Genomic DNA, 25,000 nt, shown 5'->3' with positions numbered 1-25,000 from the left:
TTCACTCACGCCGCCAAACTTACCCTTGTAAAACTGACTATCCTACCGATCCTCGACTTCGGCGATGTCATCTACAAAATAGCTTCCAATACTCTACTCACCAAACTGGATGCAGTCTATCACAGTGCCATCCGTTTTGTTACTAAAGCAACTTATACCACCCACCACTGCGACCTGTATGCTCTAGTCGGCTGGCCCTCGCTACATATTCGTCGCCAGACCCACTGGCTCCAGGTCATCTACAAGTCCATGCTACGTCAAGCTCCGCCTTATCTCAGTTCACTGGTCACGATGGCAACACCCATCCGTAACACGAGCTCCAGCAGGTGTATCTCACTGATCATCCCTAAAGCCAACACCTCATTTGGCCGCCTTTCGTTCCAGTTCTCTGCTGCCTGTGACTGGAACGAATTGCAAAAATCGCTGAAGTTGGAGACTTTTATTTCCCTCACCAACTTCAAACATCTGCTATCTGAGCAGCTAACCGATCGCTGCAGCTGTACATAGTGTATCGGTAAATAGCCCACCCAATTTTACCTACCTCATCCCCATACTGTTTATATTTATTTACTTATCTGCTCTTTTGCACACCAATATCTCTACCTGTACATGACCATCTGATCATTTATCACTCCAGTGTTAATCTGCAAAATTGTAATTATTCGCCTACCTCCTCATGCCTTTTGCACACAATGTACATAGACTCTCTTTTTTCCTACTGTATTATTGACTTGTTAATTGTTTACTCCATGTGTAACTCTGTGTTGTCTGTTCACACTGCTATGCTTTATCTTGGCCAGGTTGCAGTTGTAAATGAGAACTTGTTCTCAACTAGCCTACCTGGTTAAATAAAGGTTAAATAAAAAAATAAAACATTTTTACTATGATTAAATGTCAGGAATTGTGAAAAACCGACCTTAAATGTATTTGGCAAAGGTGTATGTAAACTTTCGACTTCAACTGTATATATAAAGAGAGAGAGGGAGTCATACATCACTATTCACTGATATCTGTTCATGCATGGTAATCTCTGGGTTCAGATATTACATGTGCAACTAAGTGATTGTGCAAGCTACTGTATAATGCTCAATGACTGTAAGTGTTTTTAGTTTTTTGAAGAATTCTACAAATGCTGTAGATGTTAATGCTCTTGCTGCCATTTGGATCCTGATTGAGGTGTATATCTGTCTAGTGGTTTGTCTATGTATGTGGTCAGGCATGGTGACACAGCGCCACGCCCCTCACTTCATGTTAATTGTGTGCTATTGCTCCTGGTTCTGAGGGAAGGGAATAACGGACCCTTGATGCTTACCAAACAAGCAATTTTTTCTTCTCTATATATATCTTTCTCTTTTCACTTCCTCTCCATATCGTAGCATCCTCTGTCTATAAATATCCGGACCAGCAGTGACAACTATGACTAGTATCCCTCTGTGGGATTGCAGGTTGGAGATGTTGTCCAGTTAGCCAGTGCTGTACTGTCAACAAGCTCTCACATTATCACTGCAGAATTAGACATTCATCCACGTTCTCCAAAGGTCAAAGTTGCTCCAAACATCTCATTTCTAAGTGTTTTTGTTGCTCCTGCTGCTCTGTGTTGTTCCATTTTGCCAAACATCACATTTCGATGTTAATGGTTGAGTTTTGGCATTCATTCTGAATGGTTAAGTTAAGGGTTTAGTGTGGGCATTCATTCTGAATGGTTAAGTTAAGGGTTTAGTGTGGGCATTCATTCTGAATGGTTAAGTTAAGGGTTTAGTGTGGGCATTCATTCTGAATGGTTAAGTTAAGGGTTTAGTGTGGGCATTCATTCTGAATGGTTAAGGTTTAAGGGAATTAAGTGTTTAGGGCATTCATTCTGAATGGTTAAGGTAAGGGTTTAGTGTGGGCATTCATTCTGAATGGTGGGAATTCATTCTGAATGGTTAAGTTAAGGGTTATTCTGAATGGTTAAGGTAAGGGTTTAGTGTGGGCATTCATTCTGAATGGTTAAGGTAAGGGTTTAGTGTGGGCATTCATTCTGAATGGTTATGGTAAGGGTTAAGTGTGGGCATTCATTCTGAATGGTTAAGGTAAGGGTTTAGTGTGGGCATTCATTCTGAATGGTTAAGGTAAGGGTTAAGTGTGGGCATTCATTCTGAATGGTTAAGGTAAATGTTAAGTGTGGGCATTCATTCTGAATGGTTAAGGTAAGGGTTTCGTGTGGGCATTCATTCTGAATGGTTAAGGTAAGGGTTAAGTGTGGGCATTCATTCTGAATGGTTAAGGTAAGGCTTAAGGTTTGGGATAGGTTCAAACCCCCTGCCCTTACAGGTTTTTTGTTATGCAGGTGAATGAGGACCCAAAAGCGACTTGGCGAAAACAGAGTCTTTATTCCAGTAAAGGAAATAGGCAATACTCCTGGACAATCAGAGCAGAAAACAAAACATAAAAAACTTAATTCCACTCGTAGTGACGAGGACAGACTGGAGACTCGACCATTAACTGTAGGTTGCCTCGGGAAGGCACCGACCGTAGCAGACTCAGACACCTGCTCACACGCAGCATCTGAGGGAAACAAGACACGACAGGGCGAGACAAAGACACAGCACGGCGAACATAATACAAGGATCCGACAGGACAGAAACGGAAAACAAGGGGAGAAATAGGGACTCTAATCAGAGGGCAAGATAGGGAACAGGTGTGAAAAGACTAGATGATTGAGTAGGAGAATAGGAACAGCTGGGAGCAGGAACGGAACGATAGAGAGAGGAGAGAGAAAAAAGGGAACGAACCTAATAAGACCAGCAGGGGGAAACGAACAGAAGGGAAAGCATAATGACAAGACAATATATGACAAAACATGACATTTTTATGTATTTATTTTTTATTTAACCTTTATTTAACCAGGTAGGCTAGTTGAGAACAAGTTCTCATTTGGAACTGTGACCTAGCCAAGATAAAGCACAGCAGTTCGACACATACAACAACACAGAGTTACAGCATGTGAAAATGAGGTAGGATAAAGAGTTAAGGAAATAAATGGTGGCGAAGTAATTACAATATAGCAATTAAACACTGGAATGGTAGAATGTGCAGAAGATGAATGTGCAAATAGAGATACTGGGGTATAAAGGAGCAAGTTAAATAAATAAATACATTATGGGGATGAGGTAGATTGGATGGGCTATTTACAGATGAGCTATGTGCAGTGATCTGTGAGCTGCTCTGACAGCTGGTGCTTAAAGCTAGTGAGGGAGGTAAGAGTCTCCAGCTTTAGTGATTTTTGCAGTTCGTTCCAGTCATTGGCCGCAGAAAACTGGAAGGAGAGGCGGCCGAAGGAAGAATTGGCTTTGGGGGTGACCAGTGACATATACCTGCTGGAGCGCGTGCTACAGGTGGGTGCTGCTATGGTGACCAGTGAGCTGAGATAAGGCGGGGCTTTACCTAGCAGAGACTTGTAGATGACCTGGAGCCAGTGGGTTTGGCGACGAATATGAAGCAAGGGCCAGCCAAGGAGAGAGTACAGGTCAGTGGTGGGTAGTAAATGGAGCTTTGGTGACAAAATGGTTGGCGCTGTGGTAGACTGCATCCAATTTGTTGAGTAGAGTGTTGGAGGCTATTTTGTAAATGACATCGCCGAAGACGAGGATCGGTAGGATAGTTTTACGAGGGTATGTTTGCAGCATGAGTGAAGGATGCTTTGTTGCGGAATAGGAAGCAGATTCTAGATTTAGTTTTGGATTGGAGATGTTTAATGTGAGTCTGGAAGGAGAGTTTACAGTCTAACCAGACACCTAGGTATTTAACTTCTTGAGTCGAGCCAACCCGGATCCGGGATCATGACTACAGCCTCAAGCCCATTACTATAACGCAACGTTAACTATTCATGAATATCGCAAATGAAATGAAATCAATATGCTAGCTCTCATGCTTAGCCTTTTGTTAACAACACTGTCATCTCAGATTTTCAAAAATATGCTTCTCTACCATAGCAAAACTAGCATTTAGCATTTAGCGTTAGCATTAGCATTTAGCGTTAGCATCACCAGGCAACATTTTCACAAAAACCAGCAAAAACATTCAATAAATCATTTATTTACCTTTGAAGTGATGAGGAGACTCTCAGTTAGATGGCAAATGTTCAGTTTTCCTGAAAGATTATTTGTGCAGGAGAAATCGGTCCGTTTTCTGCGTCATGTTTGGCTACCAAAAAAAAACAGAAAATTCAGTTAGAAAAACGCCAAACCTTTTCCAAAATAACTCCATAATATCGACTGAAACATGGCAAACGTTGTTTAGAATCAATCCTCAAGGTGTTTTTCTACATATCTCTTCAATGATGTATCGTTCCTGGAAGTGTGCTTCTCCTTCTGTATCGCATGGTAAAATGAGTGCCACTGGCAATTGCGCACCAATTTAGACAAAGGACACCGGGCGTACACCTGGCAAATGTAGTCTCTTATGGCCAATCTTCCAATGATATGCCTACAAATACGTCACAATGCTGCAGACATCTTGGACGAACGGCAGAGAGCATAAGCTCGTTCACAGCACATTCATAGCCATATAAGGAGACGATAGTAAAACAGAGCTTCAAAAATTCAGCTCATTTCCTGTTTGAGGTTACATCTTGGTTTCGCCTGTAGCATCATTTCTGGGGCACTCACAGATAATATCTTTGCAGTTTTGAAAACGTCAGAGTGTTTTCTTTCCAAAGCTGCCAATTATATGCATAGTCGAGCATCTTTTTGTGACAAAATATTGCACTTAAAACGGGCACATTTTTCTATCCAATAATGACATAGCGCCCCCATAGGTTGAAGAGGTTAAACACCTAGGCGTTTAAGAGCATTTGGAGGCCACGGAATGAGAGTTGTATGGCATTGAAGCTCGTCTGGAGGTTACATTTACATTTAAGTCATTTAGCAGACGCTCTTATCCAGAGCGACTTACAAATTGGTGCATTCACCTTATGACATCCAGTGGAACAACCACTTTACAATAGTGCATCTAAATATTTTAAGGGGGGGGGGGGGTGAGAAGGATTACTTTATCCTATCCTAGGTATTCCTTAAAGAGGTGGGGTTTCAGGTGTCTCCGGAAGGTGGTGATTGACTCCGCTGTCCTGGCGTCGTGAGGGAGTTTGTTCCACCATTGGGGAGCCAGAGCAGCGAACAGTTTTGACTGAGCTGAGCGGGAACTGTACTTCCTCAGTGGTAGGGAGGCGAGCAGGCCAGAGGTGGATGAACGCAGTGCCCTTATTTGGGTGTAGGGCCTGATCAGAGCCTGGAGGTACTGAGGTGCCGTTCCCCTCACAGCTCCGTAGGCAAGCACCATGGTCTTGTAGCGGATGCGAGCTTCAACTGGAAGCCAGTGGAGAGAGCGGAGGAGCGGGGTGACGTGAGAGAACTTGGGAAGGTTGAACACTAGACGGGCTGCGGCGTTCTGGATGAGTTGTAGGGGTTTAATGGCACAGGCAGGGAGCCCAGCCAACAGCGAGTTGCAGTAATCCAGACGGGAGATGACAAGTGCCTGGATTAGGACCTGCGCCGCTTCCTGTGTGAGGCAGGGTCGTACTCTGCGGATGTTGTAGAGCATGAACCTACAGGAACGGGCCACCGCCTTGATGTTAGTTGAGAACGACAGTTTGTTGTCCAGGATCACGCCAAGGTTCTTAGCGCTCTGGGAGGAGGACACAATGGAGTTGTCAACCGTGATGGCGAGATCATGGAACGGGCAGTCCTTCCCCGGGAGGAAGAGCAGCTCCGTCTTGCCGAAGTTCAGCTTGAGGTGGTGATCCGTCATCCACACTGATATGTCTGCCAGACATGCAGAGATGCGATTCGCCACCTGGTCATCAGAAGGGGGAAAGGAGAAGATTAATTGTGTGTCGTCTGCATAGCAATGATAGGAGAGACCATGTGAGGTTATGACAGAGCCAAGTGACTTGGTGTATAGCGAGAATAGGAGAGGGCCTAGAACAGAGCCCTGGGGGACACCAGTGGTGAGAGCGCGTGGTGAGGAGACAGATTCTCGCCACGCCACCTAGTAGGAGCGACCTGTCAGGTAGGACGCAATCCAAGCGTGGGCCGCGCCGGAGATGCCCAACTCGGAGAGGGTGGAGAGGAGGATCTGATGGTTCACAGTATCGAAGGCAGCCGATAGGTCTAGAAGGATGAGAGCAGAGGAGAGAGAGTTAGCTTTAGCGGTGCGGAGCGCCTCCGTGATACAGAGAAGAGCAGTCTCAGTTGAATGACTAGTCTTGAAACCTGACTGATTTGGATCAAGAAGGTCATTCTGAGAGAGATAGCGGGAGAGCTGACCAAGGACGGCACGTTCAAGAGTTTTGGAGAGAAAAGAAAGAAGGGATACTGGTCTGTAGTTGTTGACATCGGAGGGATCGAGTGTAGGTTTTTTCAGAAGGGGTGCAACTCTCGCTCTCTTGAAGACGGAAGGGACGTAGCCAGCGGTCAGGGATAAGTTGATGAGCGAGGTGAGGTAAGGGAGAAGGTCTCCGGAAATGGTCTGGAGAAGAGAGGAGGGGATAGGGTCGAGCGGGCAGGTTGTTGGGCGGCCGTTAGTTAACACAGTGTCCAAAGAAGGGCCAGCGGTATAAAGAACGGTGTCGTCTGCGTAGAGGTGGATCAACGAATCACCAGCAGCAAGAGCGACATCATTGATGTATACAGACAAGAGAGTCGGCCCGATAATTGAACCCTATGGCACCCCCATAGAGACTGCCAGAGGTCCGGACAACAGGCCCTCCGATTTGACACACTGAACTCAGAGAATAAGTTGGCGAACCAGGCGAGGCAATCCTTTGAGAAACCAAGCTAGGTCAAAAGACTTCTCTTATGGTTTTCACATCTAGTGTATGTTCAGCATGTGGTAACTAATTTATAATCCTAAAATTCCGTTATCTATCACTGAGACCTGACTGTCATCTCTCCTAACCCCTGACCTCCAACCTCTACCCCCGGTGAGGTCAAATCAAATCAAATCAAATCAAATTTTATTTGTCACATACACATGGTTAGCAGATGTTAATGCGAGTGTAGCGAAATGCTTGTGCTTCTAGTTCCGACAATGCAGTGATAACCAACAAGTAATCTAACTAACAATTCCAAAACTACTGTCTTATACACAGTGTAAGGGGATAAGGAACATGTACATAAGGATATATGAATGAGTGATGGTACAGAGCAGCACACAGTAGATGGTATCGAGTACAGTATATACATATGAGATGAGTGTGTAGACAAAGTAAACAAAGTGGCATAGTTAAAGTGGCTAGTGATACATGTGTTACATAAGGATGCAGTCGATGATGTAGAGTACAGTATATACATATGCATATGAGATGAATAATGTAGGGTAAGTAACATTATATAAGGTAGCATTGTTTAAAGTGGCTAGTGATATATTTACATCATTTCCCATCAATTCCCATTATTAAAATGGCTGGAGTTGGGTCAGTGTCAATGACAGTGTGTTGGCAGCAGCCACTCAATGTTAGTGGTGGCTGTTTAACAGTCTGATGGCCTTGAGATAGAAGCTGTTTTTCAGTCTCTCGGTCCCAGCTTTGATGCACCTGTACTGACCTCGCCTTCTGGATGATAGCGGGGTGAACAGGCAGTGGTTTGGGTGGTTGATGTCCTTGATGATCTTTATGGCCTTCCTGTAACAACGGGTGGTGTAGGTGTCCTGGAGGGCAGGTAGTTTGCCCCCGGTGATGCGTTGTGCAGTCCTCACTACCCTCTGGAGAGCCTTACGGTTGAGGGCGGAGCAGTTGCCGTACCAGGCGGTGATACAGCCCGCCAGGATGCTCTCGATTGTGCATCTGTAGATGTTTGTGAGTGCTTTTGGTGACAAGCCGAATTTCTTCAGCCTCCTGAGGTTGAATAGGCGCTGCTGCACCTTCTTCACGACGCTGTCAGTGTGAGTGGACCAATTCAGTTTGTCTGTGATGTGTATGCCGAGGAACTTAAAACTAGCTACCCTCTCCACTACTGTTCCATCGATGTGGATAGGGGGTGTTCCCTCTGCTGTTTCCTGAAGTCCACAATCATCTCCTTAGTTTTGTTGACGTTGAGTGTGAGGTTATTTTCCTGACACCACACTCCGAGGGCCCTCACCTCCTCCCTGTAGGCCGTCTCGTCGTTGTTGGTAATCAAGCCTACCACTGTTGTGTCGTCCGCAAACTTGATGATTGAGTTGGAGGCGTGCGTGGCCACGCAGTCGTGGGTGAACAGGGAGTACAGGAGAGGGCTCAGAACGCACCCTTGTGGGGCCCCGTGTTGAGGATCAGCGGGGAGGAGATGTTGTTGCCTACCCTCACCACCTGGGGGCGGCCCGTCAGGAAGTCCAGTACCCAGTTGCACAGGGCGGGGTCGAGACCCAGGGTCTCGAGCTTGATGACGAGCTTGGAGGGTACTATGGTGTTGAATGCCGAGCTGTAGTCGATGAACAGCATTCTCACATAGGTATTCCTCTTGTCCAGGTGGGTTAGGGCAGTGTGCAGTGTGGTTGAGATTGCATCGTCTGTGGACCTATTTGGGCGGTAAGCAAATTGGAGTGGGTCTAGGGTGTCAGGTAGGGTGGAGTTGATATGGTCCTTGACTAGTCTCTCAAAGCTCTTCATGATGACGGAAGTGAGTGCTACGGGGCGGTAGTCGTTTAGCTCAGTTACCTTAGCTTTCTTGGGAACAGGAACAATGGTGGCCCTCTTGAAGCATGTGGGAACAGCAGACTGGTATAGGGATTGATTGAATATGTCCGTAAACACACCGGCCAGCTGGTCTGCGCATGCTCTGAGGGCGCGGCTGGGGATGCCGTCTGGGCCTGCAGCCTTGCGAGGGTTAACACGTTTAAATGTCTTACTCACCTCGGCTGCAGTGAAGGAGAGACTGCATGTTTCCGTTGCAGGCCGTGTCAGTGGCACTGTATTGTCCTCAAAGCGGGCAAAAAAGTTATTTAGTCTGCCTGGGAGCAAGAGATCCTGGTCCGTGACTGGGCTGGATTTCATCTTGTAGTCCGTGATTGACTGTAGACCCTGCCACATGCCTCTTGTGTCTGAGCCATTGAATTGAGATTCCACTTTGTCTCTGTACTGACGCTTAGCTTGTTTGATAGCCTTACGGAGGGAATAGCTGCACTGTTTGTATTCAGTCATGTTGCCAGACACCTTGCCCTGATTAAAAGCAGTGGTTCGCGCTTTCAGTTTCACGCGAATGCTGCCATCAATCCACGGTTTCTGGTTAGGGAATGTTTTTATCGTTGCTATGGGAACGACATCTTCGACGCACGTTCTAATGAACTCGCACACCGAATCAGCGTATTCGTCAATATTCCCATCTGACGCAATACGAAACATGTCCCAGTCCACGTGATGGAAGCAGTCTTGGAGTGTAGAGTCAGCTTGGTCTGACCAGCGTTGGACAGACCTCAGCGTGGGAGCCTCTTGTTTTAATTTCTGTCTGTAGGCAGGGATCAGCAAAATGGAGTCGTGGTCAGCTTTTCCGAAAGGGGGGCGGGGCAGGGCCTTATATGCGTCGCGGAAGTTAGAGTAACAATGATCCAAGGTTTTACCACCCCTGGTTGCGCAATCGATATGCTGATAAAATTTAGGGAGTCTTGTTTTCAGATTGGCTTTGTTAAAATCCCCAGCTACAATGAATGCAACCTCCGGATAAATGTTTTCCAGTTTGCAAAGAGTTAAATAAAGTTCGTTCAGAGCCATTGATGTGTCTGCTTGGGGGGGGATATATACGGCTGTGATTATAATCGAAGAGAATTCTCTTGGAAGATAATGCGGTCTACATTTGATTGTGAGGAATTCTAAATCAGGTGAACAGAAGGATTTGAATTCCTGTATGTTTCCTTCATCACACCATGTCCCGTTAGTCATGAGGCATACGCCCCCGCCACTCTTCTTACCAGATAGATGTTTGTTTCTGTCGGCGCGATGCGTGGAGAAACCCGTTGGCTGCACCGCCCTGGATAGCGTTTTCCCAGTAAGCCATGTTTCCGTAAAGCAGAGAACGTTGCAGTTTCTGATGTCCCTCTGGAATGCCACCCTTGCTCGGATTTCATCAACCTTGTTGTCGAGAGACTGGACATTGGCAAGAAGAATACTGGGAAGTGGTGCGCGATGTGCCCTTTTTCGGAGTCTGACCAGAACACCGCCGCGTTTCCCTCTTTTTCGGAGTCGTTTCCTTGGGTCGCTGCATGCGATCCATTCCGTTGTCCTGTTTGTAAGGCAGAACACAGGATCCGCGTCGCGGAAAACATATTCTTGGTCGTACTGATGGTGAGTTGACGCTGATCTTATATTCAGTAGTTCTTCTCGACTGTATGTAATGAAACCTAAGATGACCTGGGGTACTAATGTAAGAAATAACACGTAAAAAAAACAAAAAACTGCATAGTTTCCTAGGAACGCGAAGCGAGGCGGCCATCTCAGTCGGCGCCGGAAGTATGTCATGCCCTGTTGGACTATTACAGCGGGGTCATCATCAGCCACCTCTGATGGAGATGGAGGGATTTCCTCTCCTCTACATCCTCTGCATCATCATCCCATCTACAATCCTTAAAACACGTTACAACAACAGGAACATGTTTCATACTTCCAGTAATTCGATTGGGTTTAAACCCGAGTTGCCTGCCACAAGACTATGTTAGTCAACTGAGCAAAAGCCTAGTCTTCATGTCTCATGCAAGGTTAGTACATGTGGTTCATTATAGATACTCCCACAGACACATTTACCTCTGCACATTTGAATCAAATCAGCATTTACCTGTTGACACTGGTGCTCCTTATCGAGAGGTGGATATCCGGTGTTGTTATGGAGACACAGACAGTAGTTACCTCAGTAATCTAATCAAAGCTCTGTAGCGTGATGCGCTGTATGTGACGTTTAGCGTCTTTAATCTATGTGTTGTTGTTCTCCTCTCAGGATGGGCTGATAACCCTCTGTCCTGTCTGTTAGAGAGAGACAGACAGAGAGAGAGAGAGACAGACAGAGAGAGAGACAGACAGACAGAGAGAGACAGAGAGAGAGACAGACAGACAGACAGACAGACAGACAGACAGACAGACAGACAGACAGACAGACAGACAGACAGACAGACAGACAGACAGACAGACAGACAGACAGACAGAGACAGAGAGAGACAAAGAGAGACAGAGAGAGAGAGAGACAGAGAGAGAGACCGACATACATACATACAGACAGACAGACAGACAGACAGACAGACAGACAGACAGACAGACAGACAGACAGACAGACAGACAGACAGACAGACAGACAGACAGACAGACAGACAGAGAAAGAGACAGGGAAGGAGGGAGGGAGGGAGAGCGGGGAGAGAGAAAGGAGGTGTAATTAGATCTCCCCGTCTCCCCCCTCCTTCCCTCTAGGGGAGAGGAGCCTCGTGGAAACCCTGTCATGAATTTTTAAACGCTTCTCTCGATCTGCACTCTCAGGAGATGTGTGACTGTGTGTGTGCTCTGACTGTAGCTTTATTGTTGATCATAGCTCATTCAGCCATATTTCTGGCTCTGTATTTGTCTGTATTTTGTATTACCAAGATCTTGTGATGTATAAAACATTACTATGACCTGAAGTCATTGATCTTATCCTTACACATCACATAGACACAGTCCTGGTGATCTAGTATGATGGGAGGAGATGGAAGGTCTGAATGGAGGGAGAAATAGTTGTACACTGTGTATTCATGCATATGTGTGTGTGTGTGTGTGTGTGTGTGTGTGTGTGTGTGTGTGTGTGTGTGTGTGTGTGTGTGTGTGTGTGTGTGTGTGTGTGTGTGTGTGTGTGTGTGTGTGTGTGTGTGTGTGTGTGTGTGTGTGTGTGTGTGTGTGTGTGTGTGTGTACGTGTGTATATTTGCATGTGTATTTGTGCCGGTGCCGGGAGTTCTGTGTGTTTATAGCTCTTCACAGCTTGTACAGAGGAGGTGGAAGCAGAACCATGTGTAGAACTCAGCCTAGGAGAGCAGGTTGGGTTGCAAGGAGAGGGGGTGTTTTTACTGCTGCAACTAATTGTCATAGTCTTCCTTTTCTAATTCTGAGCGTGACAGTGTTTCCCTTTTCCTGGACGCACACAGGTACATTTTAATCTTACACCTATGTCAGAGTAAACGCAGACACAGACACACACACACACACACACACAACCCTAACACCATGTCATTCCACAGACGCATCGTGTCCATAGCAACTTACAGTTACACACGCACCTAGCAGTTGTGTCATTTGGCAGATGCTAACATACTGTATCTATTATATACTAACGAGGGTGCTGGTCGTTGACTTGGGGCTGACTGGAGACCTTATGCGTGGCAGGTGGGTGTAGTTAAGGCACACAGACTGGAACACCACACCTCACACTGGGACACACCCTCTCAGCATTGATCACTTTACCCACCATCAGCCTATTGCAGTTAGTCTGGACTGTCTGGAGGGTTGGAGTTATACTGGGTCGTCTCCTCAACTCTTACACCACATGCACTCTACATTTCTGTATCTACTGTATGTTGCCCCTCTCTCTCTCTCTCCCTCTCTGTCTCTCTCCCTCTCTCTCGCTGTCTGTCTGTCTCTCTCTCTCCCTCTCTGTCTCTCTCCCTCTCTCTCGCTGTCTGTCTGTCTCTCTCTCTCCCCTCTCTCTCTCCCTCTCTGTCTCTCTCCCTCTCTCTCGCTGTCTGTCTGTCTGTCTCTCTCTCTCTCTCTCTCTCTCTCTCTCTCTCTCTCTCTCTCTCTCTCTCTCTCTCTCTCTCTCTCTCTCTCTCTCTCTCTCTCTCTCTCTCTCTCTGTCTCTCTCTCTCATTCTCTCTCTGTGTCTCTTTCCCTCTCTCCCTCTCTCTCTCACTCCCTCTCTCTACCTCTCCCTCTCTCTCTCCCTCTCTCTCTCTCTCTCTCTCTCTCTCTCTCTCTCTCTCTCTCTCTCTCTCTCTCTCTCTCTCTCTCTCTCTCTCTCTCTCTCTCTCTATGTATCTCCCTCTGTATCATGTTGTGGAGTTTAAATAAAGGTGACATGTGTCTTGACATGGCCACCGTCATACAGTAGCTGTAGACAGAGATGACATTACCCACTTGTGTGAGTGTGTCTGAGCGAGTGAGACAGGAGTGTGTGGAGGTCACTGTTGTTATATCCTCTCTGGTGTTTTACTTTGATTGACAGCTCTTCAGATAGTAATCCCTCCCTCTTGACTTTCTGCTATGAGCTGAGACACACACACACATCCTCTTGACTTTCTGCCATGAGCCGAGACACACACACACACCCTCTTGACTTTCCCCTTCTCTCCCAGGTGAAGTGTGTGTGACCTTTAAATCCTGACCCTATGAGTTTCAGCACTATATCAGACTGTTACTCTCATTCCTCTATCTGATTCTAGGCTCCCTCTGACTGGACTGTGTCAATGTCCATATATCTCTGTATGAATGTCTGGTTACCTTTAAAGCTGAGGCCTGAAGCTGAGGCCTGAGATGGCAGTGCCTAAAGAACTGAGACATAATGCTGTGGTAAAATGGTACATACACTGTATGTACCATTGCTTCGGGCTGGATGTGTCAATGTGTAGTTCATACATGCCAAATGTATGAGCAGAATTCCTGTTTTACCTCAATTAGCCATAATTAGCCATAAAATCCCAAGGGACCGTTTTTGTGCCATTTTCCCTAAATTTCCCTCCAATTGGGCCAGCCCTCTAGCAATTTGAGTTCTAGCCGTTTGAGCGACAGCTAGCAAGATGCACACACATCAGAACGAGAGAGAGATCAATGACGTGGTGCACATATCTGCACATATGTGACGTAGTATTCCATTTTCTGGGACCACTTTTGGCTCGTGAGCGCTGCTTTCAGAACCACTGGCTAAAAAGTATACCAAAGTTCTGGAGAATCTCTTTAGTGATTTTTCCATATTGAAATATGCCATTTTGTCATCTGAATATGTCAAAAATATGGGTAACACTGTATCTACAGGGGGACACAAAATGTTGTGTTACCTATACAGTGAGGGAAAAAAGTATTTGATCCCCTGCTGATTTTGTATGTTTGCCCACTGGCAAAGAAATGATCAGTCTATAATTTTAATGGTAGGTTTATTTGAACAGTGAGAGACAGAATAACAACAAAAAATCCAGAAAATCGCATGTCAAAAATGTTATGAAATTGATTTGCATTTTAATGAGGGAAATAAGTATTTGACCCCTCTGCAAAACATGACTTAGTACTTAGTGGCAAAACTCTTGTTGGCAATCACAGAGGTCAGACGTTTCTTGTAGTTGGCCACCAGGTTTGCACACATCTCAGGAGGGATTTTGTCCCACTCCTCTTTCCAGATCTTCTCCAAGTCATTAAGGTTTCGAGGCTGACGTTTGGCAACTCGAACCTTCAGCTCCCTCCACAGATGTTCTATGGGATTAAGGTATGGAGTCTGGCTAGGCCACTCCAGGACCTTAATGTGCTTCTTCTTGAGCCACTCCTTTGTTCCCATGGCCGTGTGTTTTGGGTCATTGTCATGCTGGAATACCCATCACGGCCAATTTTCAATGCCCTGGCTGAGGGAAGGAGGTTCTCACCCAAGATTTGACGGTACATGGCCCCGTCCATCGTCCCTTTGATGCGGTGAAGTTGTCCTGTCCCATTAGCAGAAAAACACCCCCAAAACAATGTTTCCTCCTCCATGTTTGACGGTGGGTATGGTGTTCTTGGGGTCATAGGCAGCATTCCTCCTTCTCCAAACATGGTGAGTTGAATTGATACCAAAGAGCTCCATTTTGGTCTCATCTGACCACAACACTTTCACCCAGTTGTCCTCTGAATCATTCAGACGTTCATTGGCAAACGTCAGACAGGCATGTAATATAATAATAATAAATGCCATTTAGCAGATGCTTTTATCCAAAGCGACTTACAGTCATGTGTGCATACATTCTACGTATGGGTGGTCCCGGGGATCGAACCCACTACCCTGGTGTTACAAGCGCCATGCTCTACCAACTGAGCTACAGAAGGACGTACATGTGCTTTCTTGAGCAGGGGGACCTTGCGGGTGCTGCAGGATTTCAGTCCTTCACGGCGTAGTGTGTTACCAATTGGTGTTTCTTGGTGACTATGGTCCCAGCTGCCTTGAGATCATTGACAAGATCCTCCCGTGTAGTTCTGGGCTGATTCCTCACCGTTTCCATGATCATTGCAACTCCACGAGGTGAGATCTTGCATGGAGCCCCAGGCCGAGGGAGATTGACAGTTATTTTGTGTTTCATCCATTTGCGAATAATCGCATCAACTGTTGTCTCCTTCTCACCAAGCTGCTTGGCGATGGTCTTGTAGCCCATTCCAGCCTTGTGTAGATCTACAATCTTGTCCCTGACATCCTTGGAGAGCTCTTTGGTCTTGGCCATGGTGGAGAGTTTGGAATCTGATTGATTGATTGCTTCTGTGGACAGGTGTCTTTTATACAGGTAACAAACTGAGATTAGGAGCACTCTCTTTAAGAGTGTGCTCCTAATCTCAGCTCGTTACCTGTATAAAAGACACCTGGGAGCCAGAAATCTTTCTGATTGAGAGGGGGTCAAAAACGTATTTCCCTCATTAAAATGCAAATCAATTTATAACATTTTTAAATTTGTTTTTCTGGATGTATTTGTTGTTATTCTGTCTCTCACTGTTCAAATAAACCTACCATTAAAATTATAGACTGATCATTTCTTTGTCAGTGGGCAAACGTACAAAATCAGCAGGGGATCAAATACTTTTTTCCCTCACTGTATATGTAAAATATACATTTTTTACATGTTATCTTTGTCTCTTCTAGACTCTGGCCACATTTGCTGAGAATTTCCAGATGGAACACCAGTGGAAGGATGAGTATGCGGTAAAACTCTGATTCTTATTAGAACCAACATTGCATTTACATGATATACTGTAGCTGTAAGTCACCCCTCCCATCCCCAATGTGTAGTAAGAATGTGGCTGATGTGTGTCAGCTGTTTAGTACTGGAACACTCACTACTCATTGGCTGAGAGATGGCAACCTCAGATGTCCGTACTGTAGATGGTGTTCTCTCACTGCTCTCTTTATGGGCTAGAAAGGAGGGAAGATATGGCTTCAACAAACACACTAGTGTTTCCCTTAGGATTTTGTTTCAGCGGTGGTGGCAAGGGTAGCGTGGTTAGCTAAATCAATATAGGGTAAATACTGCACACACACACACACACACACACACACACACACACACACACACACACACACACACACACACACACACACACACACACACACACACACACACACACACACACACACACACACACACACACACACACACACACACACACATACAAAGACAGACACACACACATACAAAGAAAGACGCACAAACACGCACACATACAAAGACAGACACACAGACACAGACACAGACACACACACACACACATACAAAGACTGACACACACACACACACATACAAAGACAGACACACACACACACGCGCACGCACGCACGCACGCACGCACGCACGCACACACACACACACACACACACACACACACACACAAAAATGCTCACTAAGATATTTGTATTATTTGTTTCAGGATGGTGACATTGTTTACTACAATGCAAAGGACAATGTGAGTATTTCTCTTCCTTCTCGAACAAACACATGATTCTCACACAGAGCTGCATCTATAATCAATCCACAATCTCACTCCGATACAGACTGGTGGTTTAGTCTAGGACAGCCCCCCTTCTCTTTCTCTCTCTTTCTCATTCTCTTTCTCACTCTCCTTCTTTTCCCTTCCCCGTTAACCCTCTTTGCTCCCCTTCTTTTCCCAACCTCCTCAATCCATTTCTATCTTCATCCCTCACACCTCCCTCCCTGTCTTCATATCCCCCTTCTCTTCCTTTCTCTCAGGTGAAGAGGTCCCTGGTGTGCTTCTACTAATTGACAGTTGAGATGTATGAGCTGCTACTGTTGCTTTATTATGAGACTCTTCCTATTCCCCTTCCCCCAATCTCTCTCTCTGTTCGCTCTCTCTCTCTCTTCACTCACTCTCTCTTCGGCTCTATCTCTATCTCGCCTCTCTTTCTCTTCGCTCTCTCTCTCTCTATCTCTCTCTGCATCTCTCTCTCTCATTCTCTCTCTGCTCTCTCTCACTCACTCTCTCTTCGCTCTCTTTCTCTCTTCTCTCTCTACACTCTCTCTTCTCTCTCTCTTCACTCTCTCTTCACTCTCTCTTCGCTCTCCCTCTCTCTATCTCCCATCTCTTTCTCTTCTCTCTCTCTATTCGCTCTCTCTCTTCGCTCTCTCTCTCTGCTCCCTCTCTTGCTCTCTCTCTCTTCGCTCGCTCCCTCTTCTCTGTCTCTCTCCCTCTCTCGTTCTCCCTCGTCTCTCTGTCCCTCTCCCTCTCTCGTTCTCCCTCGTCTCTCTGTCCCTCTCCCTCTCTCGTTCTCCCTCGTCTCTCTGTCCCTCTCCCCTCTCGTTCTCCCTCGTCTCTCTGTCCCTCTCCCTCTCTCTCATTGATGTGAATTGGTAAACACACTATTGGAAATATCCATCAAGCTTTGTCTTCTCTCCTTTAATAGTAGGCTGTATGTGGAAGAAATGTGTCATGTTAATCCACAGAGGTTGTTACAGGCAGTTTCAGCCTTGAAGCTGAGGCCGGTTTAACCCAGCTTCTCCACACCATTCCTTCCTCTGAACCAGTGAGGTATAGAACCACTAGACAGGTGTCTAATGATGGACAGCTGTTCAGCACAGTAGCCTGATAGAAATGGACATGTACATCTACTCTATTAGGCTCCCTGTTACATCCAGATCCAGACAGTCTAACAGTGGACATAGGTGTTACTCTGTTCTAAATCCCTGTCTGACACTGTCTGACCCGCTCCCTTTCTCTTCTTCTCTAGTTGGAGGTGAATGAGACAGAGGGTCGGAAGAACCGGATCAGGCCAGCCTTTAAGGAAGATATGTTGTTTAAACGCCTCACCTCTCACAACCACACTGCTGTACACATCCCTACTGACATCTACGATGGCTGTGAGTGCACATACACGTACACACACACATTGTAACCATGGATACGACACATACAAATCCCTAGAGAAATGGTACCTTTAATAACAGCAGAACGACACATACGAATCCCTAGAGAAATGGCACCTTCAATAACAGCAGAACGACACATATGAATCCCTAGAGAAATGGCACCTTTAATAACAGCAGAACGACACATACGAATCCCTAGAGAAATGGCACCTTTAATAACAGCAGAACGACACATATGAATCCCTAGAGAAATGGTACCTTTAATAACAGCAGAACGACACATACGAATCCCTAGAGAAATGGTACCTTTAATAACAGCAGAACGACACATACGAATCCCTAGAGAAATGGCACCTTTAATAACAGCAGAACGACACATACGAATCCCTAGAGAAATGGCACCTTTAATAACAGCAGAACGACACATACGAATCCCTAGAGAAATGGTACCTTTAATAACAGCAGAACGACACATATGAATCCCTAGAGAAATGGCACCTTTAATAACAGCAGAACGACACATACGAATCCCTAGAGAAATGGCACCTTTAATAACAGCAGAACGACACATACGAATCCCTAGAGAAATGGTACCTTTAATAACAGCAGAATGACACATACGAATCCCTAGAGAAATGGCACCTTTAATAACAGCAGAACGACACATACGAATCCCTAGAGAAATGGCACCTTTAATAACAGCAGAACGACACATATGAATCCCAAGAGAAATGGCACATTTAATAACAGCAGAACGACACATACGAATCCCTAGAGAAATGGCACCTTTAATAACAGCAGAACGACACATATGAATCCCTAGAGAAATGGCACCTTTAATAACAGCAGAACGACACATACGAATCCCTAGAGAAATGGCACCTTTAATAACAGCAGAACGACACATACGAATCCCTAGAGAAATGGCACCTTTAATAACAGCAGAACGACACATACGAATCCCTAGAGAAATGGCACCTTTAATAACAGCAGAATGACACATACGAATCCCTAGAGAAATGGCACATTTAATAACAGCAGAACGACACATACGAATCCCTAGAGAAATGGTACCTTTAATAACAGCAGAACGACACATACGAATCCCTAGAGAAATGGCACCTTCAATAACAGCAGAACGACACATACGAATCCCTAGAGAAATGGCACCTTTAATAACAGCAGAACGACACATACGAATCCCTAGAGAAATGGCACCTTCAATAACAGCAGAACGACACATACGAATCCCTAGAGAAATGGCACCTTTAATAACAGCAGAACGACACATACGAATCCCTAGAGAAATGGCACCTTCAATAACAGCAGAATGACACATACGAATCCCTAGAGAAATGGCACCTTCAATAACAGCAGAACGACACATACGAATCCCTAGAGAAATGGCACCTTCAATAACAGCAGAATGACACATACGAATCCCTAGAGAAATGGCACCTTCAATAACAGCAGAACGACACATACGAATCCCTAGAGAAATGGCACCTTTAATAACAGCAGACGGACACATACGAATCCCTAGAGAAATTGCACCTTTAATAACAGCAGAGCAGCATTATTATGTTTGTTCTTTGTGTCTTTTATCCAAAGCAACTTACAGTCATGGGTGCATACATGTTTACATATGGGTGGTTACTGGAATTTAACCCACATCATGGCGATGCAAGCACAATGCTCTACCAACTGAGCCATACAGGACCATGGGTCTTTGGAAAGTGTTCTATTGATCATCTGTATTGTTCAGACACAATATTCTCCCTATGGAGACAACATCCACACATGACATCATGTCTTCTCCATGTTGTCTGCAGTCAGCCATAATATTTAAGAGACGTATGTATACTCTATACGGGGAAGGATACAGTATGTGGTACAGTTAGTTTGCTATTAGTCATAAAACCCATAAAACCTAGCAGTCAAACAAGAAAAGGGTTACAATCATTTTTTCACCATTCATTTTTTTTGTGTAGGCTTACCCTGGTGTGATGTTTCGATAACAGTGTAAATCTCTTTAGGACAAGGTGACTTTTTCCCTGTGGGACTGCTAGGTTTTATGGGTATTAATGATACCTCCACTGTGGGGCTCTTTTAGGTTGGTAGAGTTGTATTTTTACTAGTATTTACCTGCTGTCTCGAAGCTCTTCTGATATTAGCTCCCACTGCTATGTCTAATATTGATGGGTGCTGCTGCTGCTTTCTGTGTGGGTTCATATGTGTGTGATTAGACTTGCATGCATGTGCGTGCGCTGGGTCATTAGCGTGTAGTGTGTTGCGTCAGCCCTCACACTAAGAGGAGCCTGCTGGGATAGCGTCTGGAACCAAGGTAACCCACTACTGACCTCACAGAGAGGGGGAGAGAGTGCATGTGGGAAATTACGTGCCCATGTGAGCTAGGGTGCTAGCATGTGTGTGTATCTTGTCCTTTTCCAGACTCTTTGCTGGCTAGGGTCAGGGATGGTTCCCATGGTTACTCCCGCTCTCTTTGGGGAAGGCTTGTGATTGATGATGGTGGACCAAACTGATGGTGGAGCGTAATGAGTACAGTATCTGTCAGTGTACTTCTGGATAATAGTATGGGTTTGGGTCTCACCTGGAGCGGGAGAGAAGCAAAGAAAGAGATGAGAGAGCGAGAGCTTTGTTTAATGTCCTTGGAATATGATTGGTTGTTTAGTAGGTACACATAACCGACCTGACCAATATCTCTATTAAAAATCCCCATAGAAATCAGAAAACCCAATAATCCATGCGTTCTGGGAATGCTATAAAGTCCACAAGTTATAGGCGGAGTTAGAATGTTGGCTGTCAGAAGTATTAGAATGTAAATGTACTTTTCATCTGCCTGTCTGCATTTTTCACGACATGCTATATGATGGTGCAGTAATATACCCGATGGGTTGGAATCTACTTTTCTCGTCAATCATCGTATACTTAAACTGGATTATTTAATTAATAAAAAACTGGAAAGGTCAAATGCTTTTTTATCTAAGTGTTGGAAGTGCATGGGCAATGGAGAGAAACAAAATGGTGTGTTTTTTCCCATGTCGTCCATGTTTGTTTGCATCTGTAGGCTGTCGTTTACATGTGAATGTTTCCCACAACAAAGAGGTGTTCTCTTCTGTATAGTATTGTCCTACTGAGAGAGAGAGAGAGAGAGAGAGAGAGAGAGAGAGAGAGAGAGAGAGAGAGAGAGAGAGAGAGAGAGAGAGAGAGAGAGAGAGAGAGAGAGAGAGAGAGAGAGAGAGAGAGAGAGAGAGAGAGAGAGAGAGAGAGAGAGAGAGAGAGAGAGAGAGAGAGAGAGAGAGAGAGAGAGAGAGAGAGAGAGAGAGAGAGGGAAAAGAGGGAAAGAGGGAGAGGGAGAGGGGGAGAAAGAGGGAGAAAGAGGGAGAAAGAGAGGGAGGGAGAAAGAGGGAGAAAGAGGGAAAGAGGGAAAGAGGGAGAGGGAGAGAGAGGGAGAGGGAGAGAGAGGGAAAGAGGGAGAGGGAGAGAGAGGGAGAGGGAGAAAGAGGGAAAGAGGGAGAGGGAGAGAGAGAGGGAAAGAGGGAGAAAGAGGGAAAGAGGGAGAAAGAGGGAGAAAGAGGGAAAGAGGGAGAGGGAGAAAGAGGGAAAGAGGGAGAGGGAGAGAGAGGGAGAAAGAGGGAAAGAGGGAGAGGGAGCGAGAGGGAGAAAGAGGGAAAGAGGGAGAGGGAGCGAGAAAGAGGGAAAGAGGGAGAGGGAGGGAGAAAGAGGGAAAGAGGGAGAGGGAGAGAGAAAGAGGGAAAGAGGGAGAAAGAGGGAAAGAGGGAGAGAGAGAGGGAAAGAGGGAGAGGGAGAGGGAGAGAGAGGGAGAAAGAGGAGAAAGAGGGAAAGAGGGAGAGGGAGAAAGAGGGAAAGAGGGAGAGGGGAGAGAGAGGGAGAAAGAGGAAAGAGGGAGAGGGAGAGAGAGGGAGAAAGAGGGAAAGAGGGAGAGGGAGGGAGAAAGAGGGAAAGAGGGAGAGGGAGAGAGGGAGAAAGAGGGAAAGAGGGAGAGGGAGGGAGAAAGAGGGAAAGAGGGAGAGGGAGAGAGAGGGAGAAAGAGGGAAAGAGGGAGAGGGAGAGAGAGGGAGAAAGAGGGAAAGAGGGAGAGGGAGAGAGAGGGAAAGAGGGAAAGAGGGAAAGAGGGAGAGGGAGAGAGAGGGAGAAAGAGGGAGAGAGAGGGAGAAAGAGGGAAAGAGGGAGAGGGAGAAAGAGGGAAAGAGGGAGAGGGAGAGAGAGGGAGAAAGAGGGAAAGAGGGAGAGGGAGAGAGAGGGAGAAAGAGGGAAAGAGGGAGAGGGAGAGAGAGGGAGAAAGAGGGAAAGAGGGAGAGGGAGAGAGAGGGAAAGAGGGAAAGAGGGAAAGAGGAGAGGGAGAGAGAGGAGAAAGAGGGAGAGAGAGAGAAAGAGGGAAAGAGGGAGAGGGAGAGAGAGGAGAAAGAGGGAGAGAGAGGGAGAGAGGGAGAAAGAGGGAAAGAGGGAGAGGGAGAGAGAGGGAGAAAGAGGGAAAGAGGGAGAGAGAGGGAGAAAGAGGGAAAGAGGGAGAGGGAGAGAGAGGGAGAAAGAGGGAAAGAGGGAGAGGGAGAGAGAGGGAGAAAGAGGGAAAGAGGGAGAGAGAGGGAGAGGGAGGGAGGGAGAGGGAGAGAGAGGGAAAGAGGGAGAGGGAGAGAGAGGGAGAAAGAGGGAAAGAGGGAGAGGGAGAGAGAGGGAGAAAGAGGGAAAGAGGGAGAGGGAGAGAGAGGGAGAAAGAGGGAAAGAGGGAGAGGGAGAGAGAGGAGAAAGAGGGAAAGAGGGAGAGGAGAGAGAGGGAAAGAGGGAAAGAGGGAAAGAGGGAGAGGGAGAGAGAGAGGGAGAGAGAGGGAGAAAGAGGGAGAGAGAGGGAGAAAGAGGGAAAGAGGGAGAGGGAGAGAGAGGGAGAAAGAGGGAGAGAGAGGGAGAAAGAGGGAAAGAGGAGAGGGAGAGAGAGGGAGAAAGAGGGAGAGAGAGGGAGAAAGAGGGAAAGAGGGAGAGGGAGAGAGAGGGAGAAAGAGGGGAGAGAGAGGGAGAAAGAGGGAAAGAGGGAGAGGGAGAGAGAGGGAGAAAGAGGGAGAGAGAGGGAGAAAGAGGGAAAGAGGGAGAGGGAGAGAGGGAGAAAGAGGGAAAGAGGGAGAGGGAGAGAGAGGGAGAAAGAGGGAAAGAGGGAGAGAGAGGGAGAAAGAGGGAAAGAGGGAGAGGGAGAGAGAGGGAGAAAGAGGGAAAGAGGGAGAGGGAGAGAGAGGAGAAAGAGGAAAGAGGGAGAGAGAGGGAGAGGGAGGGAGGGAGAGGGAGAGAGAGGGAAAGAGGGAGAGGGAGAGAGGGAGAAAGAGGGAAAGAGGGAGAGGGAGAGAGAGGGAGAAAGAGGGAAAGAGGGAGAGAGAGGGAGAGGGAGGGAGGGAGAGGGAGAGAGAGGGAGAAAGAGGGAAAGAGGGAAAGAGGGAGAGAGGGAAAGAGGGAGAGGGAGAGAGAGGGAGAAAGAGGGAAAGAGGGAAAGAGGGAAAGAGGGAGAGAGGGAAAGAGGGAGAGGGAGAGAGAGGGAGAAAGAGGGAAAGAGGGAAAGAGGGAAAGAGGGAGAGAGGGAAAGAGGGAGAGAGAGGGAGAGGGAGAGAGAGGGAGAAAGAGGGAAAGAGGGAAAGAGGGAGAGAGGGAAAGAGGGAGAGGGAGAGAGAGGGAGAAAGAGGGAAAGAGGGAGAGGGAGAGAGAGGGAGAAAGAGGGAAAGAGGGAGAGAGAGGGAGAGGGAGGGAGAGGGAGAGAGAGGGAAAGAGGGAGAGGGAGAGAGGGGAGAAAGAGGGAAAGAGGGAGAGGGAGAGAGAGGGAGAAAGAGGGAAAGAGGGAGAGGGAGAGAGAGGGAGAAAGAGGGAGAGAGAGGGAGAAAGAGGGAAAGAGGGAGAGGGAGAGAGAGGAGAAAGAGGGAAAGAGGGAGAGGGAGAGAGAGGGAGAAAGAGGGAAAGAGGGAGAGAGGGAGAGGGAGAGAGAGGGAGAAAGAGGGAGAGAGAGGGAGAAAGAGGAAAGAGGGAGAGGGAGAGAGAGGGAGAAAGAGGGAGAGAGAGGGAGAAAGAGGGAAAGAGGGAGAGGGAGAGAGAGGGAGAAAGAGGGAAAGAGAGGGAGAGAGGGGAGAAAGAGGGAAAGAGGGAGACTGAGAAAGAGGGAGAGAGAGAGAGAGAGAGAGGGAGAGAGAGGGAGAAAGAGAGAGAGAGGGAGAGAGAGAGAGAGAGAGAGAGAGAGAGAGAGAGAGAGAGAGAGAGAGAGAGAGAGAGAGAGAGAGAGAGAGAGAGAGAGAGAGAGAGAGAGAGAGAGAGAGAGAGAGAGAGAGAGAGAGAGAGAGAGAGAGAGAGAGAGAGAGAGAGAGAGAGAGAGAGAGAGAGGGAGAGAGGGAAAGAGAGAGGGAGAGAGAGGGAGAGAGGAGAGAGAGGGAGAGAGAGAGAGAGGAGAGAGGGAGAGAGGGAAAGAGGGAGAGGGAGAGGGGAGAGAGAGAGAGGGAGGAGAGGGAGAGGAGGGAGAGAGAGAGGGAAAGAGGGAGAGAGGAGAGGGAGGGAGGAGAGGGAGAGAGGGAAAGAGGGAAAGAGGGAGAGAGAGGGAGAAGAGGGAGAGAGAGAGGGAGAAAGAGGGAAAGAGGGAAAGAGGGAGAAGAGGGAGAGAGAGAGGGAGAGAGAGGGAAAGAGGGAAAGAGGAGAGAGAGAGAGAGGGAGAGAGAGAGAGGAGAGGGAGAGAGGAGAGGGAGAGAGAGGGAAGAGGGAAAGAGGGAGAGAGAGAGGGAGAGAGGAGGGAGAGAGAAAGAGGGAAAGAGGGAGAAGAGAAAGAGGGAAAGAGGGAGAGAGGGAGAGAGAGAGAGAGGGAGAGGGAGAGAGAGGGAGAAAGAGGGAGAGAGAGAAAGAGGGAGAGAGAGAGAGAGGGAGAGAGAGAGACAGACAGACAGC

General features: G+C 46.9%; 1 protein-coding gene across 4 annotated transcripts in view; it reads left to right on the top strand.

The window, feature by feature from the left end:
* The window catches only part of LOC124036170 (voltage-dependent calcium channel subunit alpha-2/delta-1), a 132,818-nt gene that overhangs the window by 32,039 nt on the left and 75,779 nt on the right, over positions 1-25,000 (top strand). For all 4 annotated transcript variants that reach the window (XM_046350420.1, XM_046350400.1, XM_046350409.1 and 1 more), the window contains exons 4-6: positions 15,823-15,882; positions 16,605-16,640; positions 17,920-18,049. In XM_046350420.1, the coding sequence (XP_046206376.1) occupies positions 15,823-15,882; positions 16,605-16,640; positions 17,920-18,049 (226 nt within the window). The remainder of the gene's footprint in view (positions 1-15,822; positions 15,883-16,604; positions 16,641-17,919; positions 18,050-25,000) is intronic.

Source organism: Oncorhynchus gorbuscha, linkage group LG01 (genome assembly GCF_021184085.1).
Source record: "Oncorhynchus gorbuscha isolate QuinsamMale2020 ecotype Even-year linkage group LG01, OgorEven_v1.0, whole genome shotgun sequence".
Lineage (NCBI taxonomy): Eukaryota > Metazoa > Chordata > Actinopteri > Salmoniformes > Salmonidae > Oncorhynchus > Oncorhynchus gorbuscha.
Note: the sequence above shows the minus strand (reverse complement) of the source record. Positions and strands in the feature narration are given on the sequence as shown.